At 46.9% G+C, this 21444-nt stretch overlaps 1 protein-coding gene across 4 annotated transcripts; it reads right to left on the bottom strand.

Moving 5' to 3' along the window:
* Nucleotides 1–1475: 1475 nt before the first annotated feature.
* On the bottom strand, nucleotides 1476–16774 carry LOC117354504 (zinc finger protein OZF-like). 4 transcript variants are annotated; one of them, XM_033932153.1, is made up of 4 exons: nucleotides 16578–16773; nucleotides 13814–13940; nucleotides 8512–8631; nucleotides 1476–2854 (listed from the first exon to the last, which is right to left on the bottom strand). In XM_033932153.1, exons 1-4 carry the CDS (start codon nucleotides 16599–16601, stop codon nucleotides 1614–1616), a joined length of 1512 nt encoding a protein of 503 aa, XP_033788044.1. In that variant the 5' UTR covers nucleotides 16602–16773; the 3' UTR covers nucleotides 1476–1613. The 4 variants fall into 4 exon arrangements, with proteins under 4 accessions (XP_033788044.1, XP_033788045.1, XP_033788046.1 ...); XM_033932154.1 differs by having other exon boundaries at nucleotides 13814–13898; XM_033932155.1 differs by having other exon boundaries at nucleotides 13814–13921; nucleotides 16578–16772.
* Nucleotides 16775–21444: the final 4670 nt, after the last annotated feature.

The following is a 21444-nucleotide window of genomic DNA, read 5'->3' as shown; positions in this document are numbered from 1 at the left end:
TAATCTTGCATTTGTACTCCAGCTTGAATATTTTTTTTTTTAACCCAGAAATTGACTATAACAGAAACATGACAAGTGAGAAGCTCTTTGGGATCCTTTTACAAAGCCACAATAGCAATTCCTAACATGGCAAATGTAACAAAGTCCATAAAAAACGAATGGACTGCGTTGCATTTGCCACACAGGAATTGCTATTGCGGCTTTGTAAAAGAAGCCCTTTATTACAAGAGCCTGTCTCCTATGCAAATTACAACAATCTCGGAGCTGACAGACCATCTAATTCACACATGCTTGTGTTTTGAGTGGCCCAGGAGCAGCATCACTTCAATTCACGGCCACACAGCTGGCCTCCACGCACATGCTTTGATTTTATTGATGTGATAATACTGGGTTTTGGCAATTAGTATTAAAGCAGTTTACAACTGAACAAAATACAGGTTTCAATATACATCTTATGGATGTCAGGGTTTCTCTCTTTGATACGGTGAGAAGTAAGGTATTATTATGGCCTGTCTCTGCTTCCAGGAATGAGGAGGACTGGGCATCAAATTATTCTCTCAGTTTCTTTCTTTGATTTGGGGGGGCCTGGAAGTTCTGCTTCATGCAACGAGTGGTGGACACCTGGAATGCTCTCCCAGAAGATTCTCCCCCTAGAGTTACAGCAGAGGCCCAAGAATCTGGACCACGGCAGACCTTCAAGATCTAGAGCCAGCAATGTCCTCAGGAGGCATCATGGTGCGAAACACGGGGCTTTTCAGCCCCACATCTACGTCAGCCTCAAGTCCACCTATGTCTCTGGACTTGATATTGGATCTATGTTACACGATACCCAAGTCTTATTGGGAATTTATGTTAAACACCCCCCCCACACACACACACACACACACACAAACTCTTTTCTTCAGTACACTTTCCCCTCCGAATTCCCGGTTTCAGCATCCGCGGATTCGGTTATTTGCGATTTTAAAACAAAAAAAAACATTTTAATTCTTTGGGCTATTTTAAGCCCTGTAAGCCCCTCCCTTAAGCGTTACCTGGTGGTCTAGCGGGTTTTTGGGACAGGAGCGATCTTCCCACGCTCCTGCCTCATCCAGATCGCTCATAGGAAATGGTTGCCTTGAGCTCCCATAGTCTTTCGAGATGACGGGAGCTCAAGGCAGCCATTTCCTTTGAGCGATTTGCATGGAGCAGGAGCGTGGGAAGATTGCTCCTGCCCCGAAAACCCGCTAGACCACCAGGTAAGGCTTAAGGGGGGGGGCTTTCAGGACTTAAAATAGCTGGGGGAAAGCAGAGATTAGAGGCAGAACCAGCCCAAATATTATTTGTGGGTTTTTAATATTCACGGGCTCTGCCCCTAACCCCTGTGGATACAGAGGGAGAAATGTACATTTAACAGATCCTCTCAGGTCTTTGAATCCAAACAGGTAAGATCCATGCATATCATGACAGTAATGAACCTCACTCTTAACCCAGGGTCCGATCTCAGCTCTCAAATATATTGCCGATGTTTGCCACAGTATGTGCACCACACCAAGGAGAAATTCATTCTGGCGTTCATAAGACGTAGTTATGTAAAGGTAATCTGTTAAGCTGTGTTTGGAAAGGTCTTTTAATCAAGCCTGAAGCACCCAAATCAGGTCCGTGGCAGCCTCTCTCAGGTGGGTTCTCTGGTGTATTTTTAGGTCGCCCTTCTGAATGAAACCCTTCCCACATTCACCACACGCAAACGGTCTCTCTCCTGTGTGGGTTCTCTGATGGATTACTAAGCAGCCCTTCTGACTGAAGCTGTTTCCACATTCAGTGCATGAATAGGGTCGCTCTCCTGTATGCGTTCTTAGGTGTTTTGTAAGGTCTCCTATCCTATTGAAACTTTTCCCACATTCGCTACAGAGGAAGGGTCTTTCTCCAGTATGGGTTCTCTGGTGGGCAGTTAGGTTATTCTTGTGAATGTAGCTTTTCCCACATTCCGTACATACATAAGGTCTCTCACCTGTATGTGTGACTTGGTGAACCGTTAAATGTGTCTGTTTAATAAAGCATTTCCCGCATTCGTTGCACCGAAAGGGTCTCTCTCCAGTGTGGGTTCGATGATGAATTATCAGGTCTGTCTTTTGGGTGAAGCTTTTGCCACAGTCTACACACGGATATGGTTTCTCCCCGGTATGGGTTCTAAGGTGTTTTTTAAGCCCTCCCATTTTATTGAAGCCTTTACCACACCCAGTACATAGAAAAGGTCTCTCTCCCGAATGGGTTCTCTGATGTACCATTAAGTTTGCCTTATTGATAAAACTTTTGCTACATTCAGCACACGTGTACGGTGTCTCGCCCGTGTGGGTCCTCAGGTGATTTGCAAGAATTTCCTTACGGCTAAAGTTTTTGCCGCATTCTCCGCATGGATAGGGTCTCTCCCCTGTGTGGGTTTGGAGATGGACTGTTAAGTGTACCTTATACATAAAGTTTTTCCCACACTCCCCACAGAGAAAGGGTCTCTCTCTCTTGAGGGTTTCTTTTTTGTGGATCCGCTGATGCTCTGTGAGGTGCATCTTTGTGCTAAAGGTCCTCCCACACTCTATACAAATATATAGATGTTGTTTTACTGCCTGCTTTCTCCGCTGTCGTGCGGCATCTACACATTTAGCATTACGTCTCTCCCAGAGAACAGAATGCCCAGCCCGGCCCCTGGGAAGGCCATTCTCCTCCTTCACTGGTCTACGGTGAATCCAGCAGCGTTCACCCCAATAAGGACATGGATAAATGTCTCTCTTTTCTTCTGGAAATAGCATTTTGTTCCAGTCCAGATTCTCAGCAAGATTTCCATCCTGTGTCTCCTCATATTTGGCCCCGATTTCATAATCTGTTGAAAAAGGAAATAAAACCCAAATATTATTGCATTTGGAAAGACAGAGAGGTGAGCTCTGATGTAATTCAAGTCAAACTCGGCACAGACTGATGCACTTTCATTAAGAACGTAAGAATTGCCATCCTGGGACAGGCCGAAGGTCCATCAAGCCCAGTATCCAGCTTCCAACAGTGGCCAACCCAGGTCCCAAGTACCTGACAGAAACCCAAAGAGTAGCAACATTCCAGAGCTGAGATTGTGATGTCATAAAGCATCATTCCACCAATGCCTAAGAGCCAGCCTCATCAGTGATGTCACAATGGCTTGACTGTCTTATACATAGCTCACATAAGAACATAAGAATTGTCATACTGGGACAGCCCAAAGGTCCATTAAGCCCAGTACCCTGTTTCCAACAGTGACCAACCCAGATCTCAATTACCTGTCAGAAACCCAAAGCTGAGATTGTGATGTCATAAAGCCTCATTCCACCAATGCCTAAGAGCCAGCCTCATCAGTGATGTCACAATGGCTTCATTATCCCACACTTGGCTCACATAAAAACATAAGAATTGGGACAGACCGAAGGTCCATCAAGCCCAATATCCTGTTTCCAATAGTGGCCAACCCAGGTCCCAAGCACCTAACTAGATCCCATGGAGTAAAACAGATTTTATGCTGCTTATCCTAGGAATAAGCAGTGGATTTCCCCACGCCATCTCAATAATAGGATTTCTCTTTAAAGAAATGATCCAAACCTTTTTTTTAAACCCCGCTATGCTAACTGATTTCACCACATTTTTTGGCAACAGATAGAAGCAGAGGTAGGTTATAGAAATGGTCAGGAACCACTTCACAGGTCATAGACCTGATGGGCCACCGCGGGAGCGGACCTCTGGTCTGACCCAGTGGAGGCAACTTCTTATGTTCTAATTACACTCCAGCACAGACCATTCTCCTGTTATACACAGATTAGGGACATAGGACTTCACGTTACAATAATCGCATTGAGCCTGATATTCAAACAACTACAGGAGGAAGTTATCAACAAGGACCACTATTAAAAAGTGCTATTTTACCATTTGCTCAGGTCCTTTTATATGCTGGTTACTAATAACTGGGGTTAACAATAAAACACAGGTGGATGGTGAATTCGGCCACTAGGCCAATTGCGGACCTTTTCATAAGGCCACACATCACCCCTGTTTGGAAACAATGACACTGGTTGCCTCTGAAACAAAGGGTGCATTAGAAAGTAATGTCTACAGTGCACCAAGTTTTGCACAGTTTGGCCCCTATCTATTTTCAATCAATATGGGAGGTCTATTGGCCAAAATAAAAATCGAGGTCAGAGGAAGGAATGAAGTTTACAGCAACCAGGGAACTGGGCGTATATTATACGGCGACAAAACCAAAAATGCTCTCAATTGTCGGTGTCAAGTTGTGGAATGCCCTGTCGGGAAATTTTAGACTTTGTACAGACCGTGGCACTTTTAAAAGATTACGTAAAACATAGGGCTCCTATTACAAAGGTGCGCGTTTTTAACGCATGCACCGGATTAGCGTGCGCTATCCGAAAAATTACCGCCTGCTTAAAAGGAGGCGGTAGCGGCTAGGACGGGGAAAAATATCAACAATAAATCAAAAATCCCAGCCCATCATTTCATAATATCGGTTCTACATATCAAGATGTTCTTCTGTTAAACACCGTCGAGTCTCAGAAGTGGCTTATTTTGTCGGGCAAAATTACCCGCTAGGTATCTCAACAGCCGCAGGCTTCCTCATTGGCTCCACCAAAACCTCTCAGCAGTATTTCCCTCCCCCTCCATGTCCCTGTGCATCAGGAGCAGCATTTTCCCCTACCCCCCTTCCCTTCCCACAGTCTGGCCAGCTCCCTTAGTCACTTGCTGGAGTTTATTTTTAAGCTTAAAGGTACCGCTGCGGCTCCTCTCACGATCGCCGCCTGCGTCGGAAGCCTTCTCCGACACAGGTGCGGCTCGTGAGAGGAGCCGCCATAATGGCTTTTAAACTTAAAAATAAACTTCGGCCGGGCGTGAAGTGTAAGGGAGCCGGTAAGAACGCACATCACCTTGGGATCTGCGAGAGAGGGACCGTTGTATGCGCGCATGCGCACTCCTGCCAGACACGGACCTACGGATCAGGGATCACGCAGGTAAGAGTGCCCATGCGCGCTTAGCGTTTTATTATAGTAGATAGTTTTACTCATCTTAAATGCCAATATCGAAGGCACTGGGTTTGGCATTACTTCGCTATTGGCATATAAGATGAGTAAAACTATTATAATATAAAATTGAAAATATTTAAAGCACTTTATATATGTATTGAGAGGTTTTGTTGGAGCCAGTGAGGAAGCTTGCTGCTGTCAAGATACCTAGCGGGTAATTTTGCCCAACAAAATAAGCCGCTTCTGAGGCTCGACAGTGTTTAAAAGAAAAACAGCTTGCTATGTATAACCGACATTATGAAATAATGGGCTGGGATTTTTGATTTATTGTATATGTAATCTATGGCAGGTAGACAATTTATGCTGGATTGGGAATTGTGTGGTATGTCTTATATACAATGGTGAGGCGATAGTGTTGTATGTTGTACCCAATGCTTTGATAGGAAATGATTAGAGAAATATTTATGAAATATATGTTGTTTTGATTTTATACTACCGTGTTTCCCCAAAAATAGTGCCTTTTTTGGGCCCAAAATTAATAAGGACAGTGTCTTATTTTCGGGGCAGTCTTATTTTTTTCATGTACAATGATCATCTCTCTCTTCCTCTCCTCCACCCCAATTCTTCCTATTTGCTTTCTCTCCCCCACATGTGCAGCATCTTTCCTCCCCTCTCACCCATCCCCTTGTGCAGCAGAACCCTTGCAGCTTCTATCCCTCCCTTCCATCCCTTGCAGCTTCTATCCCTCTCTTCCTCCCATCCCCCCGTGTAGCATCTTTCTATCCCCCCCACCGCCGCGCACCCCCCTCGCCCCTGCTGACCCATCTCTCCCTCCCATCCGAACCACGAGACAGAAAGAAATACCTTATAACAAGCCGGCAGCGTCGGCAGCAATCTAGACAGGCTGCTTAGTGATCTAGGCCGTTCCTCTGCCACATTGCTGATGATGTCAATAGCGACACGGCAGAGGAAAGGCCCAGGCCGCGAAACAGCCTGTCTAGATTGCTGCCGATGCTGCTGGTTTGTTATAAGGTATTTCTTTCTGTCTCGCATTATGAGGCATTATGACATCACAATCTGAGCTCTAGAATGTTGCTACTTATGATTTTAAAGTTTTTGAGGCTTGCGCAGATGAGGACAGAGTCTGCAGGAATGGGGCAGGGACAGGAAAAGAACTCGTGGGGACGGGAAAACGAGTTCCCGCAAGGACAGGGAAATATTTGTCCCCATGTTATTCTCTACATATCACTCCACCATTTGTGGAGTTTTTGCCAACTTTTGTTTTTGATAAAGCAGTGTCCCACAGACTTTCTGAAGCCGTGGCACGCTAAACTCAGAGACGCCGTCGGGGGGCATTATGAAATGAGTGGACATTGATGCGATGATGTCACACGCATGTGTGACATCATCATTTACATGAACGCGCATGTGCAGAACCTGCTAATACTATGTCGAGGGGGGGCACTAGAGGAGAAGAGGAGAGGTGCTGGCACCAGCTGACTGCCTAAAAGACGTGTCTCTCGCTGGGAGAGGCACATCCTGTAAGCCAGGGGTGCTCAATAGGTCGATCGCGATCAACCAGTAGATCGCCAAGTCAAAGTGAGTCGATCGCGGAGCCCATCCAGGGCTCCGTGATAGACTCACTTTGCCTTGGCGATCTACCGGGCCGATCAGCCTTCCTCTCCCCGACGTCAATTCTGCCGTCGGAGAGGAAGTTCGGGCCAGCCAATCGCTGCCTGGCTGGGCCGGAACTTCCTCTCCGATGGCAGAATTGACGTTGGGGAGAGGAATGTTGGTCGGCCCGACGCAGGGAGAGCTTGGGGCGGAGTTGGCTTTGGGGCCTGTTACCCGATGGTGGCAGCAGTGGCTTGGTGGAGGGCGGGGAGAAAGAAAGAAAGGGGCAGGCAGGGAGACAGAAGGAAAGAAGGGAAACAGAAAAAAAAGAAAAGGGGCAAGAAGAGAGAATAAAAGAAAGGGAGGCAGGGAGAAAGAAAAGGCAGGAAGAAAAAGTTGGGGCGGGAATGAGGTCTGGAGGAGAGGAAGCATACAGGCTGAAAGAAGGGAAGAAAGATTGGATGCACAGTCAGAAGAAGAAAGTGCAACCAGAAACTCATGAAATTACCAGACAACAAAGGTAGGAAAAATGATTTTATTTTCAATTTAGTGATCAAAATGTGTCTGAATTTATTTCTGCTGTCTATATTTTACACTATGACCCCCCTTTTACTAAACCACAATAGCGGTTTTTAGCGCAGGGAGCCTATGAGCATCGAGAGCAGCACTGGGCATTCAGCGCAGCTCCCTGCGCAAAAAACTGCTATTGTGGTTTAGTAAAAAGGGAGAGGGTATATTTGTCTATTTTTGTATGGTTGTTACTGAGGTGACAGTGCATAGAGTCATCTGCTTTGACCTCTTTGAAAAAAACCCCGGAATAGGAATGATAATTAACATTTTCTCAGCGTACAGTGTGCTTTGTGGTTTTTTTAAATTTTATTGTTGGTAGATCATTTTGACTTGGTCATTTTAAAAGTAGCTCGCAAGCCCAAAAAGTGTGGGCACCCCTGCTGTAAGCAGTCAGCCAGTATGGTGCCTCTCCTCCTCGCTAGCGTCTCGTGACACACCTGGAATCTTGCCACCGCACCCAGTTTGCAATACACTGTGATAAAGCATCAATGCTGAACTAACCTGAAGTTCAAAGTGACCACCAGCAACAGTGTCCTGACTAGACAGAGCATCTCTACAGGGGTAAAAGGAGAGCCGTGACTGAGCCCCATACTGTATGAACTGAGGCAGAAATTCAACCTACCAGTGGTTCAAAGGAGGCCTAGCTGAATGCATTTTTTAACACTCTCATCCCAAAGGATTATGGGACTGGTAGGCTTACATATTTGTCTTCTAAAGCAAAATTTACAAAATCTGCATTAGAATGTTTTGGGAATTAAGGCAACACAAGAGAAGCCCAAAATGCTCCCAAGCTCATACAATCTCTTGTCCTTGAGATGCATCAGCTTATTTCTTGCATGGCATGGAACGGTCCTTAGCTGGTCTTAGGCCACAGGGTGGCTAGGCCTAGAAAAAACCAATGTATCAAAAGCGATGAGAGAGCTCTCCAGAGGAGCATGTGAAGGGGTCTGTGCCCGTGAGCGATGACAGAGCTCTCCAGAGAAGCATGTGAAGGGGTCTGTGCCCGTGAGCGATGAGAGCGCTCTCCAGAGGAGCATAAGAAGGGGTCCGTGCCCGTGAGCGATGAGAGAGCTCTCCAGAGAAGCATGTGAAGGGGTCTGTGCCCGTGAGCGATGAGAGCGCTCTCCAGAGGAGCATGTGAAGGGGTCTGTGCCCATGAGAGAGCTTGTGAAGGGGTCTCTGCCATGGAGTGATGAAAGAGCGCCCCAGAGAAGCTTGTGAAAGGGTCTCTGCAGTTCTCAGTTGCTCATTCCACTCTTCAACCCAGCAGTTTTACACCAGTCACTCTTATTACTGGTCTCACCTGAGCAGCTGCTTTTCCCAGTCTCTCTCTCCGCTGATCTTGGATCATCCCTGATGTACGGCTCTTCCCCTCGTTCAATGTGAGATATAGTATCAGGGGTGAGAATCGGAGAGCCTGCTCCTGGGATAAGAACAAAGCATCACGTTCCCCACATTACTCAGAACCTAGCAAGCAATATTACTGGAATGTAGGGAAATTGTATACTAAAAAACACCAACACCATCATTAATTACCATCAGATGCATATGACATCACAGAAACCCTACAACTCTGTATAGAAACACCATAACTAAAGCTCACCCATCGAACTCATATACATTGTATTGTAACTATAACAAACTCTATAGCTCTTATATATAGAAGCTCATGTATTGTAACACCATTACTGAAGCTCGTGTCTCATAGTAACATAGTAAATGACGGCAGGTAAAGACCTGAAGGGTCCATCCAGTCTGCCCATTAGTTATACATGATTAATTTAACTTGGCTCTTCTTTGATATTTCTGGGCCATAGACTAAAGTCCACCTGGTAATGTCCTAGGTTCCAACTGCTGAAGTTGCCATCTGAGCTCACGCCAGGCTCTCCAACCATCCCGTGGTTTGCAGGATATCTACCGTAAAGTTTGGCCAGTAACGTTCCAAGTTAGTGGAGTTCCCATTGATGCCCTCCCCAGCCCATCCTACACCGAATCACCATATAAGGGGCACAAACTGTACAAATTTGTCCAATACTGGCCTTAGTTCTTTAATTTATACCACTTGTTTTCTAATTAATTAAAGATCCTCTGTGTTAATCCCACCCTTTTTTGAATTCCATCACCGATTTCCTCTCCACCACTTCCCTGGGGAGGGCATTCCAGGCATCCACCACCCTCTCAGTGAAAAAAAACTTTTTAACATTACTCCTAAGTCTTCCAGTCTGCAACCTCAAGTTATGCCCTCTAGTTTTACCATTTTCCCTTCTCTGGAAAAGATTTGGTTCTATATTAATATCTTCAAGTATTTAAATGTCTGTATCGTATCATATCTCCTCTGTCCCTCCTCTCCTCCAGAGTTTAGGTACATAAGAACATAAGAAATTTTGCCACTGCTGGGTCAGACCAGTGGTCCATCGTGCCCAGCAGCCTGCTCCCGCGGCGACCCCAGGTCAAAGACCAGAGCCCTAACTGAGATCAACCCTACCTGCGTACGTTCCGGTTCAGCAGGAACTTGTCCAACCTTGTCTTGAATCCCTGGATGGTGTTTTCCACTATAACAGTCTCCGGAAGAGCGTTCCAGTTTTCTACCACTCTCTGGGCGAAGAACTTTCTTACGTTTGTACAGAATCTATCCCCTTTCAACTTTAGAGAGTGCCCTTTCATTCTCCCTACCTTGGAGAGGGTGAACAACCTGTCTTTATCTACTAAGTTTATTCCCTTCAGTATCTTGAATGTTTCTATCATGTTCCCTCTCAATCTCCTCTTTTCGAGGGAAAAGAGGCCTAGTTTCTCTAATCTCTCGCTGTACGGCAACTCCTCCAGCCACTTAACCATTTTAGTTGCTCTTCTCTGGACCCTTCCATTCTCTTCTTGTACTTGCAGAAGCTCATGTAAACCGTTCCAAATTGACTCCCCAGTCATTAGTAGCGGTATAGAAGCTCTCTATAAACAATACTGGGGATAGCATTATATACTGTAAAAGAAAGGAAAATGTCCCAAGAGATGGCAGGGAGATGAAAGAAAATGTGAGGAGAGATGTTATGCCGGATTAAAGGCTAGGTCCAGTAGGCATGTGCCTCGCATCCAAAAGCATCAGGGGGGCTTGCCACCGGTGTGGTGCTTTGACTAGGGCCGTTGTTAGGGAAGTACAAACAGGGCAGCTGCCCTGGGCCCCACAGCTCCAGGGGGCCCCACGGTCCAGGCATTTCTTCCCCTAGTTGGTCCATTTCCCTCCCTTCCCCTCACTTTCGCAGTGGCCTTTCTGTTTCAAACTCACCTTTTTTTATTTTTCAGATGGGCCCAGCATCGGCAACCGTTGCAAGTGGCTGTTCGGTCCAAAGCTTCCCCTCTGATGCAGCTTCCTGTTTCCACCTGGGGCAGCTCGCGTCAAAGGGGACACTTTTGACCAAGCAGCCGTTGCATGAGAAATGGTTGCCGACGCCAGGGCCCATCTGAAAAAGAAAATGTTTTGATTTTGAAACGGAAATGTGATTGCAAAGGTGAGAGAGAGGTGGTGGAGAGGAAAATGGTGACAGAGTTCAAAGAAGCATGGGATGAACATAGAGGATCTAGAACCAGAAAATAATAGTAAATATTGAAGAACTAAGGCCAGTACTGGGCAGACTTGCATGGTATGTGTCTGTAAATGGCCTTTTGGTTGAGGATGGGTAGGGGAAGGCTTCAATGGCTGGGAGGGTGTAGATGGACTGGAGTGAGCTTTGACAGAGACTTCAGTAGTTGGAACCCAAGCACAGGACCGGGTAGAGCTTTGGATTCTTGTCCAGAAATAGCTAAGAAAATTTATTTATTAATTTTTTTAATTGAATCAGGTTGGGCAGTCTGAATGAACCATTTGGGTCTTCATCTGCCGTCATCTAGTATGCTACTATGTTACTATGAGGGGATGGGAGGGAGATAGGCCAATTAATATTTCCAAATTAATAAAGTCTCTTTGCTTATTTGTAAATGGGTCTCTACCAGAGCCTTTAATTCAGTAGCATAATTAAATAACTATTTCTGAAGTTTATAGAGACGGGCGGGGACGGAGGGATTCCTCACGGGGACGGGTGGGATTCCTCACGGGGACGGGTGGGGACGGAGGGATTCCTCACGGGGACGGGTGGGGACAGAGGGATTCCTCGTGTGGACGGGTGGGATTCCTCACGGGGACGGAGGGATTCCTCACGGGGACAGGTGGGGACGAAGGGATTCCTCACGGGGACGGGTGGGGACGGAGGGATTCCTCGCGGGGACGGGTGGGATTCCTCACGGGGACGGGTGGGGACAGAGGGATTCTTTGCGGGGACGGGTGGGGACGGAGGGATTCCTCGCGGGGACCGGTGGGATTCCTCACGGGGACGGGTGGGGACAGAGGGATTCCTCGCGGGGACGGGTGGGATTCCTCGTGGGGACGGGTGGGGACGGGTGGGATTCCTCACGGGGATGGGTGGGGACGGAGGAATTCCTCACGGGAACGGGTGGGATTCCTCGTGGGGACGGGTGGGGACGGGTGGGATTCCTCACGGGGATGGGTGGGGACGGAGGGATTCCTCACGGGGACGAGTGGGATTCCTCGTGGGGACGGGTGGGGACGGGTGGGATTCCTCACGGGGATGGGTGGGGACGGAGGAATTCCTCACGGGAACGGGTGGGGACGGAGGGATTCCTCACAGGGACGGGTGGGGACGGAGGGGATTCCTTGCGGGGACGGGTGGGATTTCTGTCCCTGCGCAACTCTCTATGGAAAACTGGAATGCTCTTCCGGAGTCTATTATAGGGGAAAACACTTTCCAGGGATTCAAGACAAAGTTGGACAAGTTCCTGCTAAACTGGAACGTACGCAGGCGAGACTGGACTCATTTAGAGCACTGGTCTTTGACCTGGGGGCCATGCGTGAGCGGATTGCTGGGCACGATGGACTACTGGTCTGACCCAGCAGCGGCAACTCTTATGTTCAGTTTTGTTCAAACTTTATAGGACTACTTTGAATATGTATAAGTTGTCAGCTTGGGAAACGCTCTTTACCTAAGCGGATGATATCTTTATATTGATTGAGATTGATTTCAATACTACCAATTTAACTTTTAAAATAAACCATTGTATTTCCAAACTTCAAGCCTGGGCTATGTCTGTCCAGATGAAGCTAAATGCAGCCCTAACTAAACTTTAGTGGTTAGGCCCAAAACTGGATTATCTCCCTCCCACTGTACTTTCGGACTCTGGAGCCTCTTTACAAATCGAGTTCTCCTCCAAGATTTTGGGAATACTTTTGGACTCTTTCCTTACCTTTAAGGATCAGATAAACGCTCTGGTTAAGAAATGTTTTTTTTTAACTTATGAATGCTGAGGAAGGTTAGATCTCTTTTTCATCAACGTCTCTTTTCTGTTCTGGTTCAATCAATTGTACTTTCTCGGCTAGATTATTGTAATGCTATTTATCTTGGCATCACAAAGATCTGCCTTCAAAGACTACAATGGATTCAGAATACCGCTGCGAAGCCGATTTGTGGAAAAAGCAAATCTGACCATGCGACTCCCTTGCTTTTGAGCCTTCACTGGCTCCCAGTTTACCTCAGAATTCAGTTTAAATGTATATGTATTCGTTTTAAAATTTGACATGGTATTTTTATTCCTCTCGTTCCTCTTCTATGGAACGTTTATAGATTTTTATATGCGAGAAGCACTCAACAATTTAAACTTTCCCTCCCTTCCAAGAAAGGAATTAAAGAGATCAAGAATTTCAGCCTCTCTTTGGCTTTTAAATCCTCCCAATTATGGAATGATCTTCCTTTGATTTTGAGGTGTCTTAGTTTCTTCCAATCTTTTTGTAAATCCTTGAAAACTTTTCTATTTGCTAAACACTTTGAAAACTAATTTCCATGTATTTTATTTTTTTAATTAATTTATTGTTAACCGTGTCGAGCTTCCCAAGGTTGGGCAAGTCACTTAATTCCCCCATTGCCCCAGGTACGTTAGATAGGGACAGATAGGGAAAATGCTTGAGTACCTGATTGTAAAAACCGCTTAGATAACCTTGATAGGCGGTATGTAAAATCCTAATAAACTTGAAACTTGAAGATCCGGTATATAAGACTAAGTTTTAGTTTAGATTATTATACACAATACAATACTCCTCCTGCCATGTCTTCCTCACCTTCTCTTCTCATCCCTCTTTTTCTGTTACCCATACTCTCTCTTTTTTCTGCTCTCCTCTTACCCACTTTTTCCTCCTACCTTGACTTTTTTGCAGCCTGTTCGCCAACATCCCCCTATTAAAGTTCCCCATTTCCCACCCCTCTTTTCCCATTACCCTACTTCCCTGCATATTTTTACCTCCATTGGATTCTTCATTCTCATCCCTTAGCTTTCATGTTCCTCCTCCTTCCCACCTTCTAGCCTGACCCCTCCTGAATTTGCAGTAACATGGAAAGAAAACTCTGAACCTGGATTTCTGCTCCGTCTGTTCATCCTTTTTCTTGTGGATAAAATTAGGGAAACTGTCAATGATTTCATATGCGCAGCACCAGCCTGATTTACTATTCACTGAGCCCCTCACCCACTTTATTCCCTTCCACCCGTACTATAAGAGAAAAAAAGTCCCTTACCCAGTGAGACCAGGGTCTCATAATTCTCCTTCATCACATCTTTGTAAAGCTCCTTTTGCCATTCTTCTAAATCCTGCCACTCCTCCTGGGAGAAATAGATGGTGATGTCCTCAAAGGTTACAGGGACCTGAAAACACAAGCCAGAACCACACTCAGCACCTCCTGCACATGTCCACCAGCAGACCTCAGTGCTGAAATTCACAGAGCCGGCGTTAAGGGGAGGCAAACAGGACAGCTGGCTTCCTGTTTTTGAGGGGTGGGATCAAGACTGGCAGAGCCTATAGCGATGCAAGCAAGAGGGAAGCTCCCGCAGCTTGTAGTGGGGGGTGGAGTAGTGGGGGGCGGAGAGGAAATCAAGTGCCAGCGGCCCCCCCCAGAAGGCGGCCAGGGTGGATCGCCTCCCTTACTATGCCACTGGGCTCAGTGCCACTGCCCACCCTCCCCGTCAGCCATCTCGCAAATATCCAAACACAATAAAAAGATCTGTGAAGCACATATCCCAATGCTAACATGTTCACAACAAGGCCTCTACATAGGAAAATGTAACTACGAGCAACCACAAACTTAAAATACGTAACGCTGCAAGCAATGAAACACTAGAGAAAGAAAAACAGAACTCTGCACTCTGGGAAAAAAAAAATAAAAAGAAAGCGGTGTAAATTTACTGTCAAACTGCATTTTCTATTCATGAAATTAAAAAAAAAAAAAAAAAAGATTTTTCTTTACTTTTGTTTTCTAACCATTTTATTCATGTTTATCCCAGTTTCTGCCACTTCTCTCCTTTCCTGCCTACTTCACTTCTCCAATATCTTTCTCTGACTTTAGCCTTTTCCTTTCAGTTTTTCTCCATTTATTATTTTTCTACATCTCTATCTGCTTCTATTCACAGTTTTCCATCTCTCTCATCCTATTGTTCTCCAGTTTTTTTGCTAACTCTTCCCTTTGCAGCATTTTCTCTCTATCTCCTCTTCTCCCCCTTCATCCAGCATATCCTCTCCCCTCTTTCCTCCAACACCTCAACTCTCTCCACCTCCATCCAAGATCTCTCCCCATCACCTTACTCATCTCTCATATACAGCATCCCTCTGTGCTCCTTTGTGTTAACATATCCCCTATCTTCCTATTTCTCCAATGTCCAGAACCCCCTTTGTCTTCTTACTGCTTCCACCCCATGTTCCGCATCTCCCTTCTGTCTTCCTACTCACTCCATGTCCATTTTTTTCTTTCAGCCTATAACTCCCATGTCCAGCATCCTCCATGTTCCTTCTTTCTTCCTTATCTGATCTAGCAGCTCCTTTCTCCCCTTTCCTAAGTCGGCCAGCCCACCATCTTCCCCCATCCCATTCCAGTGCCTTCCCTGTTCCCTCGGTTCATAGACAATTGCGCGCAACCTCTCTTCCCCCATCTTAATCCAGCACCTCCTTTTTATCATCCTTCTCTCTCCATAAACACTGTCTTCCTTCCACTCCCAAACAGGCATATTCCCTTTCTTTCCATCCCTTATTCAACATCTCATGTCTCCCTCCATCCAGTATCTTCCCCACTCCCTCTACCCATGTTCAGCATCTCCCATCTGTCTCCCTTCTCCACCCTCATGTCCAGCATTTTCCATGTCACTCTGCTCCCTGCAAGGTCCACCATCTGTCTTTGTGTCCCTATTCTTCCCACGCCCACCCAGGTCCAATAATTATCCTCCCACAAGCTGATCCATCATCTCTCTTCTGTCACACCAATCCCCCCTATGTTTACCATCCCCCTTTCCATAACAAACGTATTACATTTTTCCCTCACCCACAATCCAGCATCTCTATTTCCTCCCCTGACTGACTGGCTGGCTGGCTGACTCTGATCCCTTGGCTGGCCCTGATTCATATTCTTCCAAGATTTGGTTGCCATCAGCCCTGGTCCTGCTAAACTGGGTGGCAACATCAAAGACACAAGCCGCAGGAGCTTCCCTCTTGCCTGCATCGCTATAAGCTCTACCAGTCTTGATCTTGCCCCTCAAAAAGAGAAGTCACTTCAGAGGGGGGTGAGATCAAGAGACTGGAAGAGACTATAGCGATGCAGGCAAGAGGGAAGACCCCGCAGCTTCTGTCTTCATTATTGCTATCTGGTTTAGCAGGACCAGAGCTTATGGCAGCTGAGTGAGCTGCCTGGACTGCAGGGCCCTCAGGAGCTGTGGGGTCTGGGGCAGTTGTCCCCCCCCCCCCCCAAAAAAAAAAAAAAAAATGCCGTCCCTGTAAGCAGGTGTGGCAATGGGGCGGGTACACTATCCTGAGGTCTCAGATAGGTGGCATGATGGGGATAGGCATGCAGTCCAGATGTCAGAGAGACTAAGGTAATAAAGCAGAGAGAGTACAAGGAGAGATACCGAAGTGTGATCAGGAGCTTTCCAGCTCTGCAAATGCAGATAAGCCATTTAAAATTGTGCAAGCTATACAGGAAACACTAATCTCCAGATATTTCCATTTAACCCATCCACGCACAGCAATATTAAAATTCGACAGATATTAAGGATGCCCCACCCCACCAAATAATGCCATAGGAAGATCAAGAAGAGTTTGTGCTCTTCACCAGCACGCTATGGCGTCTAAAATCAGTGCACCAAACACACTGTTAGATGCATAACTAACCCTTTCATTTATTCCACCCTTCTTTGTGGGTCTCCTGATCTCGACCCTCACACTCGAGAGAGTCCCATTTTGCAAACTCTTATTAACGCCAGGGCTGACCCTCCAGTGCAGAAGACAGGGCGCTCTCCTACCTGGGCAGAAGCTCCCGCGGGCATCTTGTTCCCTGCTTTGGCTAGAGAGGAATTGGAGGATCCTGGGGGAAGCGCCAAGCGGGCTCACATCGAGGAAACGTCTCTTTCCTTTGGCCCGATCGGCAAATGCAAATGCAGCATCTGGGTCCCAGCTCCGCCTCCTGCTGGGCGCGTAATGATGACGTCACCCACAAAGGACTTGAGCGCAAGCAGATACGTCACAAAGGGGCCGGCGTACTGTTTAGCTAGCTCAGTGGTTCCCAAACCTGTCCTGGGGGACCCCCATCCAGTCAGGTTTTCAAGATATCCCTAATGAATATGCATGAGAGAGATTTGCATACCTGTCACTTCCATTAATTGCAAATCTCTCTCATGCATATTCATTAGGGATATCTTGAAAACCTGACTGGCTGGGGGTCCCCCAAGACAGGTTTGGGAACCACTGAACTAGCTTATTGTAAATCGTGTAGGTCAGTGATTCTCAACCCTGTTCCGGGGGACCCCCAGCCAGTCAGGTTTTCAAGATATCCTTCATGAATATGCATGAGAGAGATTTGCATACCTGTCACTTCCATTATATGCAAATTTCTCTCATGCATATTCATGAGGGATATCTGGCTGGGGGTCCTCCAGGACAGGGTTGAGAACCACTGGTGTAGGTTTATGTTCGTATCTGTTTTGCCCTTACCTTTTTCTCTCTCTCTCCTTCCTACTACTGCTATAGCGCTGAGACGGTCCCTGCTTAGAAGAGCTTACAGACAGACCGACATGACGTATAGCAGTGGTTCTCAACCCTGTCCTGGGGACCCCCCAGCCTGTCAGGTTTTTCAAGATATCCCTCATGAATATGCATGAGAGAGATTTGCATATCTGTCACTTCCATTATATGCAAATTTCTCTCATGCATATTCATGAGGGATATCTGGCTGGGGGTCCTCCAGGACAGGGTTGAGAACCACTGGTGTAGGTTTATGTTCGTATCTGTTTTGCCCTTTCCTTTTTCTCTCTCTCTCCTTCCTACTACTGCTGTAGCGCTGAGACGGTCCCTGCTCAGAAGAGCTTACAGACAGACCGACATGACGTATAGCAGTGGTTCTCAACCCTGTCCTGGGGACCCCCCAGCCTGTTGGGTTTTTCAAGATATCCCTAATGAATATGCATGAGAGAGATTTGCATATAATGGAAGTGACAGGTATGCAAATCTCTCTCATGCATATTCATTAAGGATATCTTGAAAACCCAACTGGCTGGGGGTCCCCAGGACAGGGTTGATAACCACTGACATATAGGGTTGGGGGATACAGAATCCAAGGTGACAGGAGTTAGGAGCTGAAAACAGTCTCGGGAGAGGTGGGCTTTTAACTTGAACACTGTCAGAGACGGAGCCCGCCATAGGGACTCAGGCGGTTTGTTTCAGGCATACAACAGCAAGATAAAAGGGATGGAGTCTGGAGTTAGCAGAGGAGGAGAAGGGCACAGATAAGAGGGACCTACCAGCTGAGTAGAGCTCACCGGGGGTGGGGGGGGAGGGAGAGGGATGGGGGGGAGAGATAAGTGAAGAAAGATAATGATAGGCTGTCAAGTTAATGTATTTGTAGGACAGTAAGAGAAGTTTGAATTATATTTGGAAATGGATGGGGAGCCAATGAAGCGACTTTAGGAGAGGGATAATGGGAATATAATGGCTCTCAAAGGATATGAGTCATGCAACCAAATTCTGAATGGATTGGAGGGGAGCGAGATGGTTACGCGGAAGGCCTGGGAGTAGCAGTAGTCTAAGCACGAGGTGATAAGGGCATGGATAAGTGTTTTGGTAGTGTGCTCAGAGAGGAAGGGTCAGATTTTGGTAATAGAGGAAAAAGCAGAGGATTTTGACGATATGTTGTAGCTGGTCGGAGAAGGAGAGAGAGGAGTCAAAGATGACGCCGAGATTGCGAACAGACAAGACAGGGAGGATGAGAGTGTTGTTCACAGAAAATGGGGGAAGTGGGGAGGTGGGTTTAGGCAGGAAGATGAGAAGCTCTGTTTTAGCCATATTCAGTTTTAGATGGCGGTGAGACATCCAGGCAGCAATGTTGGACAGGCAGGCTGAGACTCAGGTCTGGGTTTCGGTAGAGATATCTGCTGCGGAAAGGTAGATCTGGGAGTTGTCAGCTTAGAGGAAACCATGGGAGGAGATCAGTGTTCCAAGTGAGCAGGTGTAGATTGAGAAAAGGAGTGGTCCCAGGACAGAGCCTTGAGGTATACCAATTGATAGCGGGACGGCTATGGAGGAGGAACCACCGTTGCATACAGTGAAGGTGTCATGGGAGTGAAAGGAATAAAACCAGGAGAGAGCAGAACCCTGGAATCCCAGCAGGAGTAGGTGGTGGTCAACAGTATCAAAGGCGGCAGATAGATCGAGAAGGATGAAGATAGAGTGCTGGCTGGCCGATTCGTCTCCTCTCTATGGCAGTCTGCCATAGAAAGGAGACTCGAACTGGCCAGCCAGCCAAACAGTCGGCAGGGCTAGCATGTAAGGCGAAGCACTGCTGGCTGGGAACGTAGGACTGCAGAAGGGGGACCACGGGGGAAGGAATGAGGAGAAACTGAAGGACACAATTTGGGGGAGAGCCATGGCTAGGGTTACCATATGGCTCCAGAAAAAGAAGGACAGATAGAGACATCTGGGCTTTACTTCTATTGAAAGCAATGGAAGTAAAACCCGGATGTCTCAATCCGTCCTCCATTTCTGGAGCCATATGGTAACCCTAGCCAGAGTTGATACTGTGATGTCATAATGCCTCATTCCACCAATAAGAGCCAACCTCATCAGTGATGTCACAATAGCTTGATTGTCCTTTACTTGTCTCACTTCTAATACACTTTGATTTCTAGAATGTCACAGTGGTCAAAGCTACAGCCTCAGTACCCTGGGGTTGTGGGTTCAAACCCCGCGCTGCTCCTTGTGACCCTGGGCAAGTCACTTAATCCTCCATAGCCCCAGGTAAGTTAGATAGATTGTGAGCCCACCGGGACAGAGAGGGAAAATGCTTGAGTACCTGATTGTAAAACCACTTAGATAACCTTGATAGACGGTATATAAAATCCTAATAAACTTTAAAAAAAAAAACTTTTAAAAAATTCACCCTTCGGGGACATCCTTCGGTGAGAGATCGCAGACTTTGGTATTTCCATCGTCTGCTTCTGGGAGGGCACTGTTAGCAGACCTGCAGTAAACCCCTCAGACTGCCTGCAGGTCAGACCGGTTCATAGGCATAATCGCGGAAGAGAAAGGCGCGCGCCAACAACTGAGCACATGAAGGAGGCGCACGTCGAAGAAAATTACTGTTTTTAGGGGCTCCGACGGGGTTTTTTGTTGGGGAGCCCCCCCACTTTACTTAATACAGATCGCGGCGGTGTTGTGGGGGGTTTGGGGGGTTGTAACCCCCACATTTTACTGGAAACTTAACTTTTTCCCTAAAAACAGCAAGGAGACTATGTGGCTGACTATCCTGCTGTCCACAGAGAACCTACGTTACAGGTAAGTAACTACACTTTTTCCCCTATAACACTCTCTGGGTGAAGAAGAACTTCCTTACGTTTGTACGGAATCTATCCCTTTTTAACTTTAGAGAGTGTCCTCTCGTTTTCTCTACCTTGGAGAGGGTAAACAACCTGTCTTTATCTACTAAGTCTATTCCCTTCATTATCTTGAATGTTTCGATCATGTCTGTGAGGTCCGGAGAGTCCTTGTCTGGGGTGACTTGGAAGGTGAGGTGATCAGAAGATCTGAAATCCAGTTTTTATTAGCTCCTGAGGTATGATCTCTCTGCTTGCTCTGTATTAGCTGGCTGCCAATGATTTCTGTTGCAGTACATGTCTGTGTGTACTTGTGTACTCACAAGTTTGGCAATTTTGGCGGGTCCTAAAAAGGTTTTTTTGGGTGGTTTCCCTGCATGCCCTAGCTCCCCCCCCAACCTGAAAAATGTAAAAATCGCCTTTTTTACGGGTTTCTTGTGATTTTTCCTGGGCCATTTTAAGGCAAAATCGTCACCTGCGGTGGCCATGTTGGATTTTCTGTAAAACTTTTAGGTTCAAACAATTTTTATTGATGCAATCAAGAATGCTGTAAAATATTTAAAAGTATATTTTTTACCCTTGGAAGCTTCGTTTTTGCTCCAAACTTCACAGATGGCCACCTCAGGACAGGATGGCATGGATTCATGCCTCAATTACGGTGGATGGCTGGCGGTTTCATGGACGCAATTCATGTGCATCGCGGCACGCATGGGAGCTAAGACGTGCGCAGTTTCTGCGTTTTTCTTCTTCAGAGGGCCCTCCCCCTTTGCCTCCACTTCTACCGGATACACTTTTGGCGCTTCCGGTCCCCCTCAAATGGGTGTGAACTGCTTCATGTAAACACAAGCGCTGCTTCGGGGGAGAATGTCTCATTCTTTGGCTAAGAGCACCAATACTGCGGCAAGCAGTGCGGCTTTCGCCGCCAGTGCCTATTTCCCGCCTGCAAGTGTCATATTGTGTCGGGCGTTTCTGGTTGAAAGGGCTGTGCCTGCTTCTTCCACGTTGAATCCAGTGCTGCAGATGGGATCTGTCCTCCCTCTGGATGCCAGCATGCCTTTGGGTTTTACTTTCGGTGACACCGGAGAGCAGACTGGCGGTTCCGCCATCACTTCTGTCACGGTCTCTGTTCCTTTGCTGTCGAAGGGTTTTTCTACAGCGTCCACTAGTGTGGCTTTTCTGGCGGATCTTTGGGATCCCACTGACGGCGGGTCCCCCGTACTTGGTGTTGTCCCGGCTGTGCGCAGGTTCTTCCGGTCTGTCCAGTCACCTACCCTCCTTTCTAAGCCTCAGGGTCCTGAACCTGATT

This window comes from Geotrypetes seraphini, chromosome 2 (genome assembly GCF_902459505.1).
Source record: "Geotrypetes seraphini chromosome 2, aGeoSer1.1, whole genome shotgun sequence".
NCBI lineage: Eukaryota > Metazoa > Chordata > Amphibia > Gymnophiona > Dermophiidae > Geotrypetes > Geotrypetes seraphini.
Note: the sequence above shows the minus strand (reverse complement) of the source record. Positions and strands in the feature narration are given on the sequence as shown.

Coding starts and splice junctions, on each gene's coding strand:
- LOC117354504 (XM_033932153.1), bottom strand. CDS start 16,601: ATGCCCGCGGGAGCTTCTGCCCAG. Junction 13,941..16,577: donor CCGCGGGAGCTTCTGCCCAG/GTAGGAGAGCGC, acceptor TTGTGTTTTCAG/GTCCCTGTAACCTTTGAGGA. Junction 2,855..8,511: donor TGGGAAAAGCAGCTGCTCAG/GTGAGACCAGTA, acceptor CTTTTTCAACAG/ATTATGAAATCGGGGCCAAA.